Raw genomic sequence first — 21,875 nt, forward strand, 5'->3', positions numbered from 1 at the left:
AATTCTACAGGAGGATTGCCTGAAGGCACTGGGAATGTTTAATCTGGTGAAAGAAAGACTTGGGGAGGGATATAATATCTGTCTTCAAGTATTTGAAGAGCTGCCATGTAGAAGAAGAATTAGATTTGTTCTGCTGGGTTCCAGAGGGCAGAACTGGGAGCAGTGGTTAGAAAAGAAAAGGGGAGAAGCATTTATGTAGAGCCCAAACCGTACCAGGCACTGCATTACAGTGCTTCAGATATTACAGATATATCCTTATAAGCTCAATTGGAAACACTTAATGAGAACTGAAATACAGATATTACTTCACTAGATTCTTGAAATAACCCTACAAGGCAGATGCTGTTATTATCCCCATTGTCCAGTTGAGGAAACTGAGGTGGACAGAGGTTAAGTATCCTGTCCAAGTTCACACAGCTAGTTAATGTCTATGGCTGTATTTGAACTCAAGTCTTCCTGACTCCAGGTCTTGCACTCTATCCACCATACTACGTAACTGCCTCAGAAGTAACTAAATCTGGCTAGATTTAACAAAAGAGTAGATTAAGACTTGGCTTAAAGGAAAAAATTTTCTAAGTATTAAAGCTACCCAAAAGGTGAACCCCTGCCCTGTAAAATAGTGGGTTTCTTCTGACTCAAAATCTTCAGGAGAAAGGCTGAATGCTCAGGTATCCTGTAGAGGAGATTCTTATTTAAGTACAGGGTAGATGAGATGGCTTCTGACATCTCTTTAATATCTCATAAACGGTGATTCTCTGGAAGTACAAGGTAAGGAGTGAAGAGGGCAAGGGAGAGATAAGCCTAAGTGCTCTGGAAAATTTTAGGATGGAGAGAATACTAACTAGATATATCTTGGTAGGCTCAGGGAAGAGTAAAAACTGAGCAGAGTCTTGATGGAGGATAATAAAAAAAAATTTAACCTTTCCCTGTCCTCCTTTGTAATATTTACTTTTCTAATATTACCTTTAGCTGGTTTTACTGGGAGTATCCTCTTGCCCACTCCCCAGTAGATTATAAAAGCTCCTGGAGGTCAGGGAACAATTCATTTTGATCATTTTTGCACTTCATAAACATCTATTAAATTGAGTTGAATTGAGTTGTTTTAGAAATGCATACTACATGTTCCATATATGTTATTCATGCCTAGGAAGTCAAATTGAACTGAGCCAAACAGCAGTCTTGGCCACCAAAGTGCTTTAAGTGGATCTATCCATAAAAGAATCTAAAAGGCACCCACAGAACAGCACAGAGAAACATAATAATACATTTTAAAATTCTGTTCAATTGCCTGTTCTGTTTGGATTCTATAGCTTCTAAAAATCCTTCTCTTTTTATCCTGCAGCAGTTGCTAGGGGAACCTGTCAGGCAAATCTGTAGATCAGTTATCTATCATAGGCAGATTAAGTTAAAATAACCCAGAGCTGCCTTGGGAACTTTTCCATACTCCCTGCCTTCTTTGAACCTCATTCCAGTCTTCTAGAAAGTAAAAAAGAAGGAAACCAGCACTATAATTATCGAATAAGACTATATCTAAGAGGACAGGAATATAGGATAAAATTTGCCAGCTCAGTCCCTCCTACTCCTGTGTTACTAAGTTAGAGTATTGGCCTTGGAGTCAGGGAGACCTGGATTTAAATTCCAGCTACAACACTCACTTGTGGTATGATCATGGCAAGAGCCTTAACAAGAGCCTCACCTTCCCCATTTGCAAAATGGAACCTATTATACTATACCTCATGGAGTTAATGCGATAAAGTCAAATAATTAATATGAAACAAAGTATAAATTTTTAGGAATCTCTATTTGAGTATAAGACCCAGGTCAGTCATCTCTTCATTTCCCATCTGGCTAGACTCCTCTGCACTTCTCCATCATCCCTCAGAAATTTCTTCATCTTTCATCCTCCAAGATCACTTCAGCTACTGGAACTCATATTTCATCAGTATTGCCTGCCCCTGAGGTCCCTCCATCTGATTGGAAGATGAAGATGGGGAGCCTCTCCCAGAGCCTCCATTTAAAGAAGGGGTCCAGGCCAGCCATCTCTTCCTTTTATACCTGGATGCACTCCTCTTGACCCCCAGATACTAGCTGCCAAAAGCATACTATAATCATGGGTTTAGAAACTAGCTGCCAGAGGCATACTGGTGACTGAAAAGGCAAATAAAAAATGAAGCACATATTTATCCACAGCTTTAGAAAGATTCCTGGAGTCTTGAAAGAGATGAAAGGAGCTTATTCACCTTAATTCACATAAAGGTAAGGATCTGTGACCTTTCTTGAGAGGTGGGTGGGAAGTCGGTAAGTAGGCAGAATCTCAAAAGCTTCCTAAATGACTCATTTTGTGTGTCAGCTGGTGTGACTAACAAGCCAGACTAACAAAAGCGCTGAAAATGTGAAAATTTTTGAGGTCAAGTAATTTGAGATAGTACAAGGAAAAGATGTTTTAGAAAAGTGAAAAAGAGAAGCTAAAACAACTAAGAAATAAAGACACGTGTGTGCACGTGTGCTTGTGTGTGTGTGTGTGTGTGTGTATCAAAGATATTCCATTCCATTTTATCAAATTGGCTTAAAAAACTATACACCTAGACTTTTATATTATTACAACTTTCCTTAATATTTAATAAGTAGCCTTTCCTTTTTAATTTTAAAAGTTGAAAGTTGAAATGCATATTAATCACAGAACTCTCAAGGACAAAAGAATTCCAGTGCCCTGAGTCCATAGACAAATTAACTTCTCAGGGCCTCAGTATTTTCATCTATAAAATGAAGGAACTGCACTAAATTTAACTGTCCTAGCTTTAAATCAGAGGCAGCCAGGTTGCATGCACAGTGTTTAGAGCACCAGACCTGGAGTCAGGAAGAGTTCAAATCCTACCTCATACACCTACCAGCTATGTCACCTTGGGCAATTCACTTAAGCCTAAGGTAAGATTCAAATGAGATTTGTGTAAAGTGCTTGGAACTAGGTGCTAATATCAGTGCTAGCTATTATTATCCTATTAGTCTAAACTTTTGAGTATGGTGCTATTTGTGAAAGATACATTAGAACCTAGATGTCAACAATTTGATTTCAGTTCTCATTAAGTTTTTCCAACTGAGTTTATAAGGATATGCATATCTTTCCTAAGTATATTTTTGGCACATGAGTATATATTAAAAGAATAAATTAGATTTGATAATCCATGAAAATAATAAATTATAACATTTCATTTTTAAAGTAAACCGCAATTTTGTTTCCTGAAAACCAAATATTAGTGGTCTTAGAAAACATAAGAAGAAGGTGAAGATAAAGGTTTTTCAAGGCATCTGCTAATAAAAATGTAAATCCTATGAGAACAGACACTGCTTTAGGGCATTCCTACCAATCAGAAAATTCTTTGAGGACAAGGATTAAGATGCTTATCTTTGCAGACCCCCAGTGTAGAACATAGTGCCTATTACCTGTGTGTTGAACAAGGGCTTGTTGAATTGAACTGAATGAACTGCAAGCCAAGGAGATCTTGTCCATCTAATAAATGTTCCTGATACTAAGAAGAATTGGTTTCTTGGTGCCAGCATTTGTCTTGTATAATTTCCCCACTCATCTTCAATCACTTCAACTTGCCAGTTGTAAATTATAGTTTTTATATGGCTAAAAAAGAGCAGTAGTTATTTCACTTGTAAAAAAAAAATCTCTCTTTTTTCAGAGGTCCATTTTCTATATTTTTAAACTTTGAATTTTACTTACCAGGTGAGTAAGCTTTTGTTTTTGTTTTGTTTTTTTGGAGAAGAGAGGCATGGCAATAGAGGTTAAATGACTTGTCCAAGGTCACCTGGCTAGTCAAGTGTCTAAGGCCAGTTTTGAACTCAGGTTCTCCTAACTCCAAGGCAGGTGCTCTATTCACTGGGCCACCCAGCTGCCACTTAGTAAGCTTTTTACAAAATAGTTTATTCTGATAAAGTAAACATTTCACTTACTCATACAACAAAATATTTTTACAGGCACTGGGGAAGTGGGATACAAAGTTAAATAAGTTAGCCCCTGACTTTGGATTGGGAGCATAATTTTTAGAGCTGGAAAAGGTATAATGCAGGATTCTTAACCTTTTTGTGTAAATCTGTTAGGAATCTAATGAAGCCTATAAGCCACTTCTCAGAATAATGCTTATTTCTTATATTTATAATTGAAAGAAAAACTAAACTTTAGATAGAGGTTAATGAAAATAAAGATCCATTTTTCCCATAGAAGTTCATGCACCCCATGAAATCTATGGATCCCAAGTTAAGAACTCCTGGTCTAATGTAATTGCTTCATTTAATAGTTTGGAAAAATAAGGTAGAGAGAGGTGAAATAACTTGCCCAAAGTAAAATTCATAGTTAGGAGAGAAACTAAGATTCATATCAATTCCTTTAACTCCAAAGCCTTTGCTTTATACTCCAATTCATATTTATATTTCAAATAGTCTAAGAAAAAATATTAATTAATTTTTTTCATGATTACTGTGATTTGGCTATCTTCACTTGGAATCAGGAGACATGGGTCTGGGTCTCACTTCAAATATTTACTAGCTGGATGGCAATGGGCAAGTCACCAACTCTTACAGCCTCAGTATTAGTATCTAAAAATAATGATAATAATATTCATTAAAACACTTTGCAAATTTTAAAGCAAAATGCAAATATAAATTATAATTACCACTATAATTTTATTCTTTAAATCATGCAATAAAGTATATAGTTATCAAGGAATCATTATTGAGTACCATCCAAAAACCAATAGAAAGATGTTATCTATAAGGAAATACATACAAAAAAGACCAAAAGATACCATCCAAAGGTGGTAAAACAGTAAAAAGGTAAAAAAAAAAAAAAAAAGCAAAAAAAAGGGATAACAGATGAAATTCTTCTTGCTGGACTGGCACTTAGATAATCCCCAAAGGCCTGGAGGAAGATCCCTGCATATTGGATAGACCCTGTGCAGGATTTACTGCATGAAAGGACATTAACAAGATTTGTCCAGAGTGAGAAAGTATAGATGGGTTTCAACAAAGATCTGCCCTGTTGCAGAGAGTACTACACATAGATAGTTATCATTTCATTGAAGAATTATTACTCTCCAGATCATAACTTTAGAGTAAAAGTTTGATATAACATGGGTAAACTATAAAGTGAGTATTAATTCTCTTCCCCAATTAGATTTTATAGAAAGATTCCAATACATCTGCAAAGGATGCCAGAATAATTTACCTACCTCCTACCTTTATTTACCTCCCTAGCTCCCTTCTACCCTTAGCAGAAGCCATCACTCTATCACCCTGGGAGAGGTTCAGGGAAGAGGCTCCATCCTACCAACATTCTGATTAAAACCTTGGGGGCAACTTCATTTCACTTCAACAAGTATGTGTTGGGCACTACTGGAGGGCCCTACACTGTGCTTGACAGTGGGAGGTACAATGATAAAAACAAAACAGTCCCTGCTTTCAACGAACTCAGTCTACAAGCTTCTGTCTACTTGTCAAGCAAATTGTCAGGCAAATTACAATCTCCTACTCTTCAAATATCCATGATTTAGACTCACCACCTAGGCTGGCAAAAATCCTTACTCCTTGCTACCTCTTCCCAAATTCTCATCCCTATATATCTCAGACATGCAGCTCTCCAATCTCTGTTTTCCTTCATCCACCATTTGCTCTGTACCTTTAGTAATCACTTCTACTATCAGTAAAGTCTCTTTCACCTTCAAATTCTTCTTCCTTCTATCCTTTGATACTTAACGAAATCTAGTTTCCTGCTGATGAGACCACATCCCTTGTCACTCTCTCCAATGCCAGACACTCCTTCTTTCATGTTCCCCAGTTCACAGGGCCAGCAGCATCCAACATACTCCTAATTCCCCATTGCAGATAGCAGGCCCTTTCATCTGCTACTATCACTCAACAACCACCCCTCCCTTATAGTCCAGACCACTTAATGCCACCAAATTTGCAAGCTCCTTATTCTCTTGTGCCACCATGGCATCTTCAAGTCACTCCCCTTCCTTCCTCAGTGACTTCAACATCTAGTTAAGTCTTCATCTTCACTACGATTCTGAAATGTTCTCACTTCATCATGATGTCTTTAAAAAATGCATCCAATTAAAAACAGAAAATGAAATAGGATTGCCACCTCCAAAGCTGTACAAAGCTGATGCTTTTCTTATGCCTTTAGAATTGAGGACAACACACATCGTCATCCTTCCCTAGATAGATTGTCTTTTCCTATTAGAATGTAAACCCACTGAGGTCAGAGATGGTCTTTTTGTCCTCAGGGTTTAGTCCAGTGCTTGAGAGGTAGTAAGCACTTAGTAAATGCTTTACCATTTATTCGTTCCTACATGTGACAGCCCATCAGCCATTTGAAAAGAACTATCATGTCACCATTGAGTCTTCCATTCTACAGGCTAAATATCCCCAATTCCTCCTGTTAATCCTTATTTAATACATATTCAAGGTCTTTGCCATCCTGGTTGACACTTTCTGCCTTATCAATGTCCTTCTTATGCTGGGGCACACAGAACACTATATTCCAGATGAGGTTGAACCAGGGTAGAATAGAAAAGAACTGTGATCTGTCTATTCCTGGAAATCATACCTCTATGAATGTAGCCCAAAATAACATTGGCTTTGGGGCTGCTTCATCACACTGATGAGTCATATTGAGTTTTAATCCACTAAAAACTCCAGATCTTTTTCATAACAGCCTCTGGATAACCAGTCCTCTGCCATTTTGTACTCATGTAATTGATTTGTTTGTACCTATGTGAAAAACTTAACATTTATTCCTGGTGTATTTCATTGAATTACATTCTGCCTAATGTTCTAGCCCAGGGATTCTTAACCCAGGGTCCATGGTCCTCAAGAGGTTCTTTGACAGGTTTTAGGGGATCCATGAACTTAAGCAGGAAAATTACATATTTAACTTTACTAATCTCTAGCTGAAATTTGACATATCCATCCATTGTGAATGTAGGCAACAAACTACATTAACATTAGTCTTCACAGGACTGGCAAAGAAGTCCTTTACACACACACACACACACACACACACACACACACACAATTATAATAATTCCCATTCTATCTTATCAAGATCTTTCTGAATCCTCTCTTTGTCATCCAATACATTAGCTATTCCTTCCAGCTTTGTATCATTAGCTAATTTGATGAGTGTATTGTTTATACCTTTATCCAAGCCATTTTTTAAAAAATGTTAAGCGGTACAGAGCCAAGGTCAAATTCCTGAGATATTCCACAGGAAGCCTCCTGGTATGTTGACATTAAACCACTTGCAACTACTCTTTGACTCAAGCCTTCCAAATAATTGCTCAACCTATCTAACTTTATTATCATTTAATGCAGATCTCTCCATTTTCTCCATAAGAATAATAAGGTTGTTTTTTTTTTAAAAGCTTTGATAAAATCTAGGTAACCTATATCAGTTATATTCCCTTCAACCACTAGTTAATAAGGCTGCAAAAAAAAGGAAATGAGGTTGGTCTGGCATGTCTTGATCTTAATGAAGTCATATGAAATCACACTTTTTTTCTTGATATTCAGTAATAACCTTTAATAAGTTGTCCTAGGATTTTCCCAGGAATTAAAATCAAGCTCACTGGTTAATAGTTTGCAGACTCCTCTCTCTTCCTTTTTTTTGGCAGGGGGAGACTCATGACTTTTACTCTTCTCAAATCTTGTGATAGCTACCCCATTTTCCATAAGTTTCAAAATATCCCAGTGATAATGGTTCAGCAATCAAATGTATGAGCTCTTTGATAATTGAGAGTGTAATTCATCTCAGCTAGGTGACATGAATTTAATAAGAGTATGTAAATGCTCTCAGTATCTCCTTGTTTATCTTTGGCATGAACTCCCTTTTAGTCATTTTCATTCTGTCATCTAGAATGCAAAGATCATTCTTCTTGGTAGAAAAAAAACTGAATCAAAATAAAAGGAAACAGCTCTTCCTTCCCCATATTTGTCAGTTATCATAGTCCTATCTACTCCAAGCAGAGTTCCTATACTTTCCTTGATCTGTCCTTTTATAAGAGTATAGTCTTGAAAAACATCTTTTTGTTGTCCTTAGTTTCCCTTGATAACTTCAGCTCTTTTTAAGCTTTAGCATTCCTGACACTCTTTTTGCAGGCCCAAGCCTCACCTATATTCATTATCTATCATCTGGCCTTGCTTCCATTTTTTATACGTAAGTTGGTTTATGACTTTCCTCTGTGATTATATCAGTCTTACAGACAATTTTCATTTATCCTTTTAAACTGAAATAATTTCCCTTCGTGTCTTAAAATTTCCTTCTTCAGCATCTCCCATCTTTTTTGAGGATTGGCTTCACCAGAGTATTTTATTTCATTAAATCCTATCTATATCTCCTCTGAAGTCTTTGGGATATTTCCTTGAGAAAGTAGCTCCCTCAGTAATGCTCTAATATTACCAATGCCTATTGTCAAGATTCTAAGGAAAAAACTACAGCTAAATTGTGGCAGAGCTACATCAACATAACTAGAATGAACTAGAACCTCTTGTTGAGCTTAGTAAATGTGGGTAAGTATGGTCAATAGAGACACGGAAGGCTATAACTACACTAACATGACCTCAGGTACCATTCAGGGCTGACTATGATTAAACCACTGGGAGATAGTCTCTCAGGTTCGGTAGCAGTCTCTCTGGTGTAGCCAGTTCAGAACCATGGACAGTTCCTGTTTACTCAGCTCAGTGTCCAACAATTACATTTGGAACTTCCTAGACGACAGAAATCAAAAGCACTTACCGAGCATAGTATAGTTGGCGGTGAAAAAGGAAGTATCATATCAAAGCCCTTTCCTTCCTTCCTTAAATCAAATAGTAGATATTAGAAAAGTATAAATTAAAATATAGGGTCTTCCAAAAAAGTCAGTGCAATTTTAAGCTTTATGGGACACTCTGTAAGATCACATAAAGTAAATAATAATAATAATAATAACAATTAACATTTATATAGCACTTACTACATGCCACGCACTGTGCTATGAACTTTACAATTATTTTACTTGACCTTCACACCATGAAAAGTAGGTGCTATTATTATCCCCATTTTACTGTTCAGAAAATGAAGCTAAATGATTTGCCCAGAGTCACAAAGCCAAAAAGCCTTTGAGGTCAGATCTGAATTCAGGTCTTCCTGACTTCAGGTTCAACACTCTATCTGTTGTACCACTTAGCTGACATAGAGAAATATATACAAAAATGTTATTGAATATCTACATATGAGAGCTAGTGGTTTTTATATCGATTGAAGTGAATGGAAAATGGATGACAACATGTAGAAATATTAACCATCTGTAGAGAAAGCCCAGTCAATTAATGTTGCTGAATATTTATAGTACACATTCATAATATACTGGGTATTGAGGACATAGATTTGAAGATAGACATAGATCTAAACCTTGAGTAATAATTAAAGACTTCATTATAAAAGAAGATGCTTGCCCACAACTTGTCAGCCCTCTTACCTCTTTTTTCTCTACCACTGATCCTTTAAAAAGCAAGGGACAATGTGGAATCACAGAAAAAGCAGTGTACTAGGAGCCAGAAAGCATGGGGTTGGGTTTTGACCCCCATCACTGTCTACTCATTACATCTTACTTAACTCGCAGTTAACCCTCAGTGTCTTAAAGGTTAAATAAGGGATTTGAACTAAATAATCTCTAATACGTTTTCTAGTTCTAAAATTTGTTTCAAAGTTGTAGTAGGCTCTTCAATTTTGCCCCCTAGTGGAAGCTCATATGTAGAATATAATTCCTTTAAGAAGCAAGTTTTAATTTTGAGACCTTCAATACTTCTCAAATTCTGTAGAAAAATCCAGGTTCTAAATCCATATTTTATGACCCTTACTAATACCACATACATTTGTGAGTAGCTAATAAATCAACATGAAAAATATCCTATTTCCGAGGATTTTAACTGAGCTTAATTTATTTTTCACCAATAGGACAAAACACCACAAATCATCTTATTTATCTTATTGAAAATTCCCAATAGCTATAGAGAACTGACAGGTATTTAAAATTTACCTAACATATTCAGTTGTTTTTCTAAGTGGCAATAATGCAAAAATGTTTACCTTAATACTGCAGTTCTTATGTCATAGTAAGCTTATCTCAAGATTGTTACAAACTCCAGTAAAAACTCCAAAAACAGAAAATTTAAAATGGGCACATCAAAAACAAAAGCTTTATGAGACTTTACTTGGGTATTTAACCTGATAATTGTGCCAGAATAAGAATACTTTTCCCAACATTAATACTATCAACATGCCTACTCCTTAATCTCTAAGAATAATTTGTTCTTAAGAGTTATTAGCACATGCAAAGTTCACTGTGTTGTGAACATACCAAGTCCAAATATTATATCCTGTGTACATTGCACTCACAGAGCTATGAAAAGAAAGCATGCTGCTCTTTCAAAGTCAAAGTAATCATTAATGTGCCATAATGAATAAATCATATTTCTGCCACTGATCCTGGGCACCCCATGATGTCTTCATTATAAGCCACTGTTACAGTCAATGATCTCTAGAGAACTAAGTGCCTGGTTTGACCAAAATACTACTAGATCAGTAGACTATCTGAAAATTCATTTAAAAGTAAAGCAATGCTTCAGAATTTGAGTAGTTCTACTGTGGAGAATGCTGACACTGATGTCAGGCAAAGGTGAGCTTCCCATTTCATTTTCACTCAAATATTTCATAACCATGATCCATGAACCTGAATATAAACCACAAGTATGTTTTTAGAGAAAAAAATAATTTCTCAACTTTAAATCCAAAATTCATTCTACTTTAAAAACCAAGCACAGGCCTCTCTCTCTTCTCTTGCTTATCTGAGGACCGGGGGAGTAATGGACTCTTCTTTAACATCTAGCCTGAATAAAGGCACATCAGTTGCATTATGCTCCTGTGTGGCCATTCTGAATGGTGAATTCACCTTCACACATTTTATAAGAAGACAAGAGTAGAGGGAAATACTTTTTCATTCTAAGTTATTCAAGGAGAGCTAAAAAATGGGGGGAAAGAGACATGTGGGGTACATTTTGCATCAATGACTATCAAAAGATAGTCATCATTATGCAGTGATGTGTTCATCTGAATATTGCCTAAAGCAATTATGAACTCCAGTGCAGTGTAGAGAATGCTGCTAAAAATATAGCTTCTGACAGAACAATATTTGTACATTTGCTTCTAAAGACAGAAAAATTGCAAGCAAAAGATTTCATAATGCATTCAGTACTTTAGGGCCTTTTTTTCTAGGAAACAAAAGCAATTATCTCATGTCCTGATTAAATAACTTAATTGGAAAACTGAATTTAGAGAAACAAAATAAAATACTCCCTTGTAACGGGAATTTAAATTATAGTGGTGTTTTAATATACTGTATCAAGCAAACATAGTCCTGGGTAAGGCTTAGATAAGCTATGTACAATATTGATTTTTCTTGCAGTATTTTTGGTTATAAAACATATACGATGAAAAATACTAAAATTATTCCTTTTTCCTCCTCCATAGTTAAAATGGGAACCAGAAATTATAGTGATAGGTGTTTAGGAAATAAGTAGACAGCATCTAGTTGGTAACATAAGGATCTTTCTATAGAATGTCCAGTGACTTTGGAACAGAAACTTAATGGTTATCTCTCCTATATATATTCGAGTGGCTAACATGGCAATCTACATTAAGCATCACCTATTGTGATTTAATACAAGGGATAAATTAATATTATTAGGAAATTTACAAGCTTTGCTCCTTTTTGAAATGGCTTAGAATGACATCCATTGGAGGAATGGTTCAGACTTCTCATACGTTACTCTTAACTGATTAGTTTTAGGTCAAGGTTCTTATCCTATTCCATTAACTACAGAATTTGTGAAAGTGAGTTATAGGAGAACAATGAAAATCAAGTTACCAGGGCGGGAGGGAAGCTTCTGTCTTCACATAGTTGACAAATCAATTCACTCAAGAAATAGCTCTCAACTGTGTGATTCACACTGTGAGCCAGGTTATAGACTTCTGGCTTACATATAGTACTGACATGCACAGCTGGTGACTCTCCTAGTAACCACACCATAATAACAAGAAATTTCAAAAAGAAAACTAATGAACTTGCCCCAAATTTAAGATTATACTTTACCCACTGATTTAAAGGGAAATTGCAATGATTTTCACAATCCTAATAAGGATACATTTTGATTAATCTAACCAATTAAATGTATAAAAGATTAACAAAAATAACTATGAAATTTTAGATCAGGAAGAAATGGTAAAGATCATATACACCAATTCCTTCATGTTGCAAATGAGGAAACTAAGGTGAAGGGAAACAATAAATGTCAAAAACCAGTGCTCAAAAATGTAAGGATTTTATCATGTTTCAGATTATTATGAATACCTTGAATTTGGCATATCATAGGGGGAAAAGTTGCAGGATAATATCCTTCTAATGACAAACACATACTTATGGTTTTTCTCTAATATATTATATATTCATTGTTTCTACCTGATGGCATGATAGAATATTTTGCAGTAATATCTCACTCTTTGACTCAACAAATATGAACTAATGTTGTGTAGGTATGTGTATAGTCATCTTTAAGAGCTTTAGTAAAGAAAATTGTCAACCAAAAAGAGATCCTTCTCATAATAATCAAGCACTAAAATAATTAAAATGTTAAATGTATAACATGTCCATTTTTACATTTGTTCATGGAAATTTATTTTTCACATTACACAATGCTAAAATACTGACTACAAATTTACACAGCTGCCTATGCCATTTCTTCAGCAAAACTGATCAAAGTTTTAGGCAAAATTTAGCTGGTTGATTATATTCCTAAGTGACATTAGAATAGTCATCAAAAGAATAATAATTTAAATTAGGTTTTTAAATAAATAAAAACTAAGAAATATGGAATTATAAAATTGCTTTAATTAAAGTAGAAGACATGTTTTTCCAAATGCCATATATTCTAGTGAAAAGAATCAAAACTGGTAGAAAAAGAAAACAAAATTTAAAAAACTCTGAAGAGACCTGACAAAATTAAACAACTTTATGATTAATCTAAAAATTGAAAGTTTGGTTATAATAGCAAACAAAATCTTGCTGTCAATATATATTAATAAAAAGCAGTTTTGAAATTATAGTCACAATAAAAAATGTATGGAAGTCAAAAGCTTATGATCTCCTCTTAACAGTGTACAATTCCTTTCAACGCTGAAATTCTCTTAGTTCAAAATTAATGATGCTAACACTGAAATTGAATCCTCAGTAAGTCCTTTGGTATCCATAAGGGCAACACTCTTTCCAAAATAAATCGGCTCTTTCACTTCATGCCTCATGACATTAAAATTGAATTCTTTCTTCCTCTGGCTCTCTTAAACATCTCTGTTTTTATCTCACAATACATATTTTAAATTCAACATTGATTTCATTTTACAACATAAGCTTTAGGCATTCCGATGGGGGGAGGGGGCAGAATCAGGAAAAGATTTGTAGAGGTGGAGGACAAATCTGTAAGCTCTGGTAGCTGCAGGCCCCAGAAATGTTTGGAAAACATCATGGTTCTGTTTTATTAATAAATGTGATTTATGATACACAGATTTTCAACCAATATTACAGATGCTTAAGAGATGTAATTCCAAGTGAGAAGCCAACAATGGCTCTGAAATACAGAAATCCCATTGTGTTTTATAAGCACATGCTAATTTCCATATGTTGCTATATCTTTTATAGTGTTCCTGAAATAAAATGTGACAACACTCAGCTAGTTAATTTAACATCACTCTTTGGAAGGGGAAAGTTAAATGTGTGCAAAGTCAGGAATAACCCAGGCATTCCATATGTTAGAGAAAAGGTCATAAATATCATCAACATGAATGCACCTCATGAAAGCAACAATAACTTTTTAAAGCTTCCTTTTCATTTGTTAAGTGAAGCTATGACCCACAGCAGACATTGTGCACATTTCTCATTCTTAACGTTAGGCAGGCTAAATAATCCAATATTCTCTGCACTAGTTCTTCCTGATCATTTCCAGAATGTTTCGGTGCATTCTCCTTACCAAATCCTACAGTATTTTTCTGTATTGGATAGAAAGCTTTCTATTTAATGAAAACAGAAACATTTGGACTCTGGTTATTTAACATTAAGAGTGGGGTGAGTGGATCTGAAAACTTTCCTTTTTACTTAAAGATACAAGGTTTTTGATAATATAATTTCATAGTAGGACTTGAATGGAATTTTTCCTTTAGTACCAGTCAGGAAAAAAAAATCTGAAACATCTGCTCATACTTCAACCCTGATACCACACATACACACGTGCGTGCATACTCACACACACACATAGGAAAAAGCAATATACATTTTTAACAAAGAATTCTTCAAAACTGCTTGACCTACTGCAAAGCAACATAAGCTGTTCAGTAACCAAGCTTGTTAGAAAAGATTATTTATCCTGCACTACACAGAAAAATGTTTTATAACCAGAAATATCTTCTGCATGTTTTACAAAGAGCATGCCTAGTGGCTAATTCACATCTCCTCACAAATTGCTTATGGTTATAGAATCACATCCTTCTTTCTGTATTTAATCCATGCCCTAACACTAGCTTTTGCCACGAATCTCCTAAAACAATTCAACGGGATCAAGCTACTGGGTAACTGAAGCCTGTTTCAGGAGTAGGGTTCATAACAGTTCAGGTAACCTTTACATTTCAGCATATCCTTATATTTCCTCTAAAAATAAAATTTCTTAAGAAAAGTGCTTTACAGCTTGCAGTTATGATCTAAGAGACACTCCTTCCATGGTACATAAATACTAACAGTTCTTACTTAAATACAGCAGCTTCTCTCAAGCAGCCATATAAACCAAGCTTTCCGAGAACAGATTCTAAAATGAAGTAAACAAAACAGAAGCCCCAAAAATGAGATCAATCACAAAATGAGAGATGCCTCCACTCACCTTGCATTGTTCAGTGTTTGTCCAAAAAGCTCGTTTTGCAAAATATTTGGTGGGGATGAGAAAACCCCATGGAAATGAGATAAGACAGAATTGCAGACCTGGCGCAACGTCTCAAATTGCATTTTCTTTCTTTTTTGCTTTCCTCTTATTTTTCCTTACCACCTGTCTTTAAAGTCATTTATGTTGCAGGAACCATCGAATGAAAACATGCCAATCAAGTTCCATATTTCTCCTGATTTCTGTAAAAGCTGTGCTTAAATGAGCAGGGCTTGATAGCTAATTGTACAGTCATTATTCTTCTAATTCCGTCGTAGAAGATTTAGTGCCTGTGTGGCTTTCTCCTGACTGTAGCAAGAATTCCAAACAGCAGTGAGCTTTTGGGGCATTCCCAGCTGAAGTGTGAAGCTGAGCTCCTTTCATGTACTCTACTCATATTTCTCTAAGCCTATTAAAAACACGCAGTGAATAGATGCTGTCGTCAGGACTTTCAGCACATCTGGCTTCTAGCAGTAAAATCTCAGAAGTAATAAAAATGGGGGCAAGGCATCCTCGGGCTGTTACTACTCTGTAAGAGGAAGAGGAAGAGGAGGAATTCTGCATCTTTCCCTCCCCTCTCTCTTCTTCTGTAAAAATGAATAACACCAATGACAGCACACATAGGTCTCTTTAATGTGCAGGAGGCTACATAGGACCAGAAGACCACTCTAAAAATAACTATTACATTCCTCTTATGATAACATACAGCAATAAGGCTTTAACAGCAGACCTTTCCTCTGCTGAATTTACAAAGCTGTACCTGTAACAACATATTTGGAAAATGCTCATCCATTAAATTAAAATTCTTCCTGAAATCTTTTTAAAGAAATTATTCCTATTTTCTTTCTCTTTAAAAGATAAGTATTTCTATATTCCAATCCCTAGTACAGTTTTTTTTTCTAATTCTAATGGGCATTGCAACTATATGAATATTTACATAATCTTAAAAGAGGAAAAAAGGTTTAAAATCAATTTCTATTCTAAAAAACAGTATATGTTAGAAGAGGGATGCAAGATACCTTTTAAACATCTTATTTTAGCTAAAATGTTGTTCATGTTAAATCACTAGCAAAATCAGAGGCTTGGAGTCTGTTCTAATAAGAACACACACAGAGCAAAGGTAAGAAACTGAACTAGCAATTTTGTATGTGACATGCAATGTACAGCATTAAGAAAGTAAATAAATTAATTATTGAGTATGAATTTTTAAAAGAATATATTAAATCCTTAATCAAAACAGAATATAGGGACTTTAAAAAATTTTAACATCACCAAATTGAAAGAACAACATTAGTATAACTCTATAAATCCAGTGGGTCCTCAACAAATATTAATTTATGGTAATTTCTTCTGAAAATGTATGAATTTCTACCCTGCTTTTTATACTTTACCCACTAGCCTCAAAATATTCATGCAAAGTTTCTGCTAATTAAAAAATCACATAGATAAGGCCAGAAGGGAAGCTCTCAAAACTATTATCATTTGACTACAAAAAAGTATGGCCACAGCACATAGCATTTTCTAGCAAACATAGAAGGGGAGAAGAATGTTTATTCAGGGTTATATTATAAATGCAGAAAAACAGCTCTTCCTCTATTCTCAGTGCTTAATTATCACAGATAAAATACTAAAATTAAGTATGAACTTACACTATAGATTTAGTTCTCAAAAAGTTTATGACAGTTGAATTTTCCAGTCAATGATGTACATTGCAATTTCAGAAATTCTTCAGTCTTCATTTCTTGTTGTTCTTTATGACTCCTACAGCAACATTCCCTGCCTCCCTTTTACCACTGAAGCAATTTTACCAAATGAAGCAATTAATAATCTATAAATTCTTAAATTCACTGGATACCTAGTTACTTCAATAAACCCATGTAAAATCATTTTATAAAATGAATGATTCTTTTTTAATGTGAATAAGATATTGATATAATTTGTAAGTTTAATTTTTAATGTATGAATGTCTTAAAGTGAGAAAAGCTGTACAGATCCCTTTTAAAATTCACCTTTATACTGGTGTATTTGTATGTTTATTTGTAGGTGGAGGCTAAGTGTGTGTGTGTGTGTGTGTGTGTGTGTGTGTGATTTACCAAAAATTAAACTGGGTGATACCATTCCTGGTCCAAAAAAATTACCATCAAGTAATGAAACTGATTTTACTATGTAGTTTATAAGGGGATTCTGAGGGAAATTCCATAAAAGGAGTTACAAGACTGTTCTGAGAAATGGCTGCATCAGTTGAATAACAGTGTAGGTTTTTCATGGAGACTACTTTGAAGCATAACCTTAATTTTAATGTAAAAGTTCTGCTATATTTATTTTTTAAACACAGAAATCCCTGTACTTAGTAGAGAGAGAACAAGCAACACAGTTTAATATATGTAAATACCAGATGGTTCAGCTTTAATCTCTGACATCATTTTACCAAATGCGGCAGTATAAAGGTTCAGGAATGCTTCAAGTGATAGTAATGTTCACTACTTAAAACTTGGGCAAGGCACTCATATACAACTACCGTGCTTGTAATGGCACTTACTATTGATAGCAAAACGACTGAGTAACAAAAGCAGCATTTGGTCTTTCATTTTAAATCTCCATATGGTATAGGTTCACTAGATACCTACACAGTGAGCAGCCCTACTGTGAAATAGTGAAATACACAAACTGCTGGGTCCATAGTTGTTGACATTTCCCATTATGTTTAGGTCTCCATTGGCTACGTAAGTGATCACATGACTGCTCTTTCTGTCTCTACTATTTCAGGAGAAGAATGAGTGAATTTACAGCTATCCTCCAACCACAGTATCCTGACAACTCACAGCTGCATTGAGCCCAGCACAGTAGCTCTCTTACAATTGGTGAGACAAAAGGGAGAGCAGAGAAGGTCTTAGCAGCTGGTTTTCTAAGGGCTGCTTAATTAGTTTCTATTAGGAAATCTAGCGCTTTCTTTCCTTTTGAAACATCCCTCACCAAAAGAAGACCAGATATTCCATTTTGTCTCAGTCAAGCAACTAACTACATTTCGGAAAGAATTGGAGACTCCTGACTACCCAAAACCAAGAATGATGCTGTTGATTGCTCCCTTTGCAGCTCTTTCTGACTCTTTATGACAACATTTGGATTTTCTTGGCAAAGATACTAGAATGGTTTCCCATTTCTTTCTCCATCTCATTTTATAGATGAGGAAACTGAGGTAAACAGGATTAAGTGACTTGCCTAGGGTCACAAGGCTAGTAAGCGCCTGAGGCCAAATTTGAACTAGGTCTTTTTGACTCCAAGTCAGGTGCTCTATCCACTGCACCACCTAGCTTCCAAAAAGTGTGACACTGGCTCAGATTTATTTATTCATTCATTGCTTAGCAATGTTCAAATAAATCAATATGCCAGGTTGGCAAAGCAGATTTTTTCATTTTCATTTTTTTTGCCAAATTAGTGTAAGTTAATTATGTCATCCTTTCCCTTTTCCTGTGCTAATCATAAACTGCTAAAATTGAATCATTGAGCATATAACTTTAGTCTATTGAATGAGGATATGAAAGATAGAAAATACATCAAGATGAATAAGGAGGCAATCAATTTAATGTTGAGACCAGCCTAACCTTTTTATATCTTCCTTATAAATATTTGAAATAGAAACTTTGTCATTAAAACTGAAAGTTCTGAATTAAAAAATGCTCCTACATAGTAGTTAAATTAAATCCCTTAAAAATCCATCCTGAACCAAAAGTCAAAACTGGCAAGTCCTATTTTCTATGAATTAATGATAAATTAATCTGAAAGAGAGCAGTACCCACTAAATATTCAAAGAGTATACTATTTAAAAACATCTACTTTTATTGTTTTAATTTGAAGAAATGTGAAATGCTGGTGGGAAGGTGGGAAAATTGGCACACTAATGCAATGGCCAACCAACTTTGGTGCAGTTGTGAACTGATCCAACAATTAGGCAAATAAATTTGAAACTATGACCAAAAGGCTCTAAAACTGGGCATACCCTTTGACTCAGAAACATCACTACTAGGTCTGTATCCCAAAGAGATCAAAGGAAAGGGAAAAGGTCCTATCTGTACAAAAAATATTTATAGCAACTCTTTTATGGTGGCAAAGAATTGGAAACTGAGGACATGCCCACCATTTGGGGAATAGATAAACAACCTGTGGTATATGATTGTCATGGAATACTATTATGCTATACAAAATGATAATCAGAATGATTTCAGAAAAACCTGGAAAGGCTTACATGAACTGATACAAAATTAAGTGAGCAGAACCTGGAAAACATTGTACACGGTACTAGCAATACTGTATGATGATTAACTGTGAATGACTTGGCTATTCTTGGTGATACAATGATCCAAAACAATTCCAAAGTCCTCCTGATGCAAACTGCTATCCATCTCCCAGAGAAAGAACTGATAGAGTCTGAATGCCAAAAGAAGCACACTAATCTTCTTTTGACTTCATTTCTCTTGGGGCGGGGACTTTTGGCCTGTGTTTTCTTTTGTAATATGGCTAACATATAAATATGTTTTGCAAGATTTACAAGTCTCATCTATAATAAACTATCTTTTCAAGGATGGGGAAGGAAGAGAGCAAGAGAATTTAGTACTCAAAATTTTTTAAAATAGTGTTAAATTATTTTACATGTCATTGAGATAAAATAAAATATTTTTTAAAAATAAATGTGATCTTATACATGTAAATGTTAAAAAAAAAACCTTTGTCAACACTTTTGAAATAGCTAAATGAATCTACTTCTAAAACCATATATTATAGACATTATAATCTATAGAAAATAAATCTAGAAATATTAAAGGAATTTCCTATTTTCTTGAAAAACAACCCTGTTCTGCTGTATACACAGCAAACAAAAGTAAGAAACCAACTCTTCCATTTTGGAGCAGGGTCATCGTAATTGTATAAGTCTATGTTACCAAAAAGCACATATCTTATCATAGATCTAGAGACTGAACACCTGTGATTTTATTGGTATACCATACTCCCTGGATGAGGAAACCTTTTCTATTAATGAAGATCAGCACTTCCTCTTCAACTTAAAGTCTTATGGTTGCCTAGAGCTCTGAGAGGTTAAATGATTTGACCAGGATCTCACAGACAATTTGTTACAGAGACAGAACTTGAGCCCACCTCTTCTTGGCTTTGAGATCAGCTCTATAGCCACAAATCCAGAAGTACCAAACTCAGGGTCATACTCATCCCAAACCAGATTAAAATGTAAATTGGGAAACATTTTTTTAAATGGAAAATACAATAAAGCACTGTTGTGTTAATATGTGATTTTCTAAGCCAATATACAGCCTGCAGGGATTCTTATGTATGGTCCAGTGATCTCATTTGAGTTTGATACCACTGCATTATGCCATACTGCCTCTCATGGAGCTTAATATTATTGCAAATCAAGTTTTCTTCATCACCATGTTGGAAATATTTTACCAAGACATGGTTCATAGAAACTTTCATCCTAAGTATGCAAAATCATCAAAGGAATTAATGTAAGTGAAGAGGTCTTTTGGCCTATTTTCAAATTATTTTAAAAGTGGAGCACTAAACAATAAAGGATGTATTTGTCTTTTCATTAGTCAGGGAATGTCTTCTCATTCCAAATGCTACTCAGTGATGAAGGAGAGGAGAAATGGCCAATACTCTTTCAGTACCCTAAAAAAGCAAATCAAATGTCTAAAGATGACAAGATACATCGATTTTCTCATAAGTTTAGCAGAGGTGGAAAGACAGTTGAAGTGCTAAGATAAACTGTCAGAAAATGTCTCTAGTTGCTTATATGCTGAAAACTCAGAGAGCTCCAGCCTACATGCTTTGTTAATAAAGAGACCTCTGCAGACATAAAAAATAGAGCTATAATGTTCATTCTCAGTTCAATTTCATTCTTTCATGATATCAATCATTCAGATGTAAGGCTTATTAAATTGCTAGGTGACATGAAGCTGGTAGGAACAGCTAACATATTAGATGATAGAATTAGGGCCACAGACAGCACACAGGACTGAATCTAATAGGATGGAATTTAATAAGAATAAATGTAAAGTTTAACACAGGGGTTCAAATATTAAAGTTTACAAGTACAAGACAGGAGAGGTTTGACTGAAAAAACAATCTGGGATTTTTAGTGAATAAGTGCAATCTGAATCAGTCATGTATGTGATATGCAGCCAAAAGTGTAAAAGTGACTTTAGGCTTCATTAAGAGACACATAGTATTCTGGATGAAGCAAATGAAAATCTGATTGCACTTTGCCCTGGAGTATTTGACTTAATTCTAGGTACTACATTTCACAAAGACCATGGAAAAGATAGAAAATATCTACAGACAGCCATGATGCTGAAGGGGCTGAAGCCAACATGCCAAGCATGGAGAAAAGAAGACAAAGGAGATAACAAGAGCTGTCGCAAGGTGTTTGGGGGAATCTCATTCAGAAAAGGAATCAGACGTACTCTGCCCCATAAGGCAGAATGAAGAACAATGACTGAAAGTTGCAAAAGTCAATTGGGGTTTAATGTAAGAGCAGGTAGATGGTGGATAAGGTGCCAGGCAGATTTATCCTCTTGAGTTCAAATCCAGCCTCAAGCACTTACTAGTTACGTGACCCAGGGCAAGTCACTTACCTCTGTTCCTCATCTGTAAAATGAATTGGAGAAGGAAATGGCAAACCACTCCAGTATCTTTGCCAAATGGGGTCATGAAGAAATGACTGAACAATAACGAAGGCAAACTTCCTTCAAAATTATCCAAAAATAGCACAGGATGCCATAGGAGGTGGCTAGTTTTCTTTTCTGGACATT

The 21,875-nt window shown here is 35.2% G+C and overlaps 1 protein-coding gene across 10 annotated transcripts in view; it reads right to left on the reverse strand.

Moving 5' to 3' along the window:
• Positions 1-21,875, reverse strand: part of RIMS2 (regulating synaptic membrane exocytosis 2) — an 842,692-nt gene that overhangs the window by 539,460 nt on the left and 281,357 nt on the right. The window contains exon 1 of one of the 10 annotated variants that reach the window (XM_072603322.1): positions 15,019-15,708. The exons of the other annotated variants lie outside the window; for them this stretch is intronic. Coding sequence (XP_072459423.1) covers positions 15,019-15,140 — 122 coding nt within the window. The 5' untranslated portion in view covers positions 15,141-15,708. Of the gene's footprint in view, positions 1-15,018; positions 15,709-21,875 lie in introns of those variants that run through there. 10 annotated transcript variants of the gene reach the window in all.

The sequence above is a fragment of the Notamacropus eugenii genome, chromosome 4 (assembly GCF_028372415.1).
Source record: "Notamacropus eugenii isolate mMacEug1 chromosome 4, mMacEug1.pri_v2, whole genome shotgun sequence".
Taxonomy (NCBI): domain Eukaryota; kingdom Metazoa; phylum Chordata; class Mammalia; order Diprotodontia; family Macropodidae; genus Notamacropus; species Notamacropus eugenii.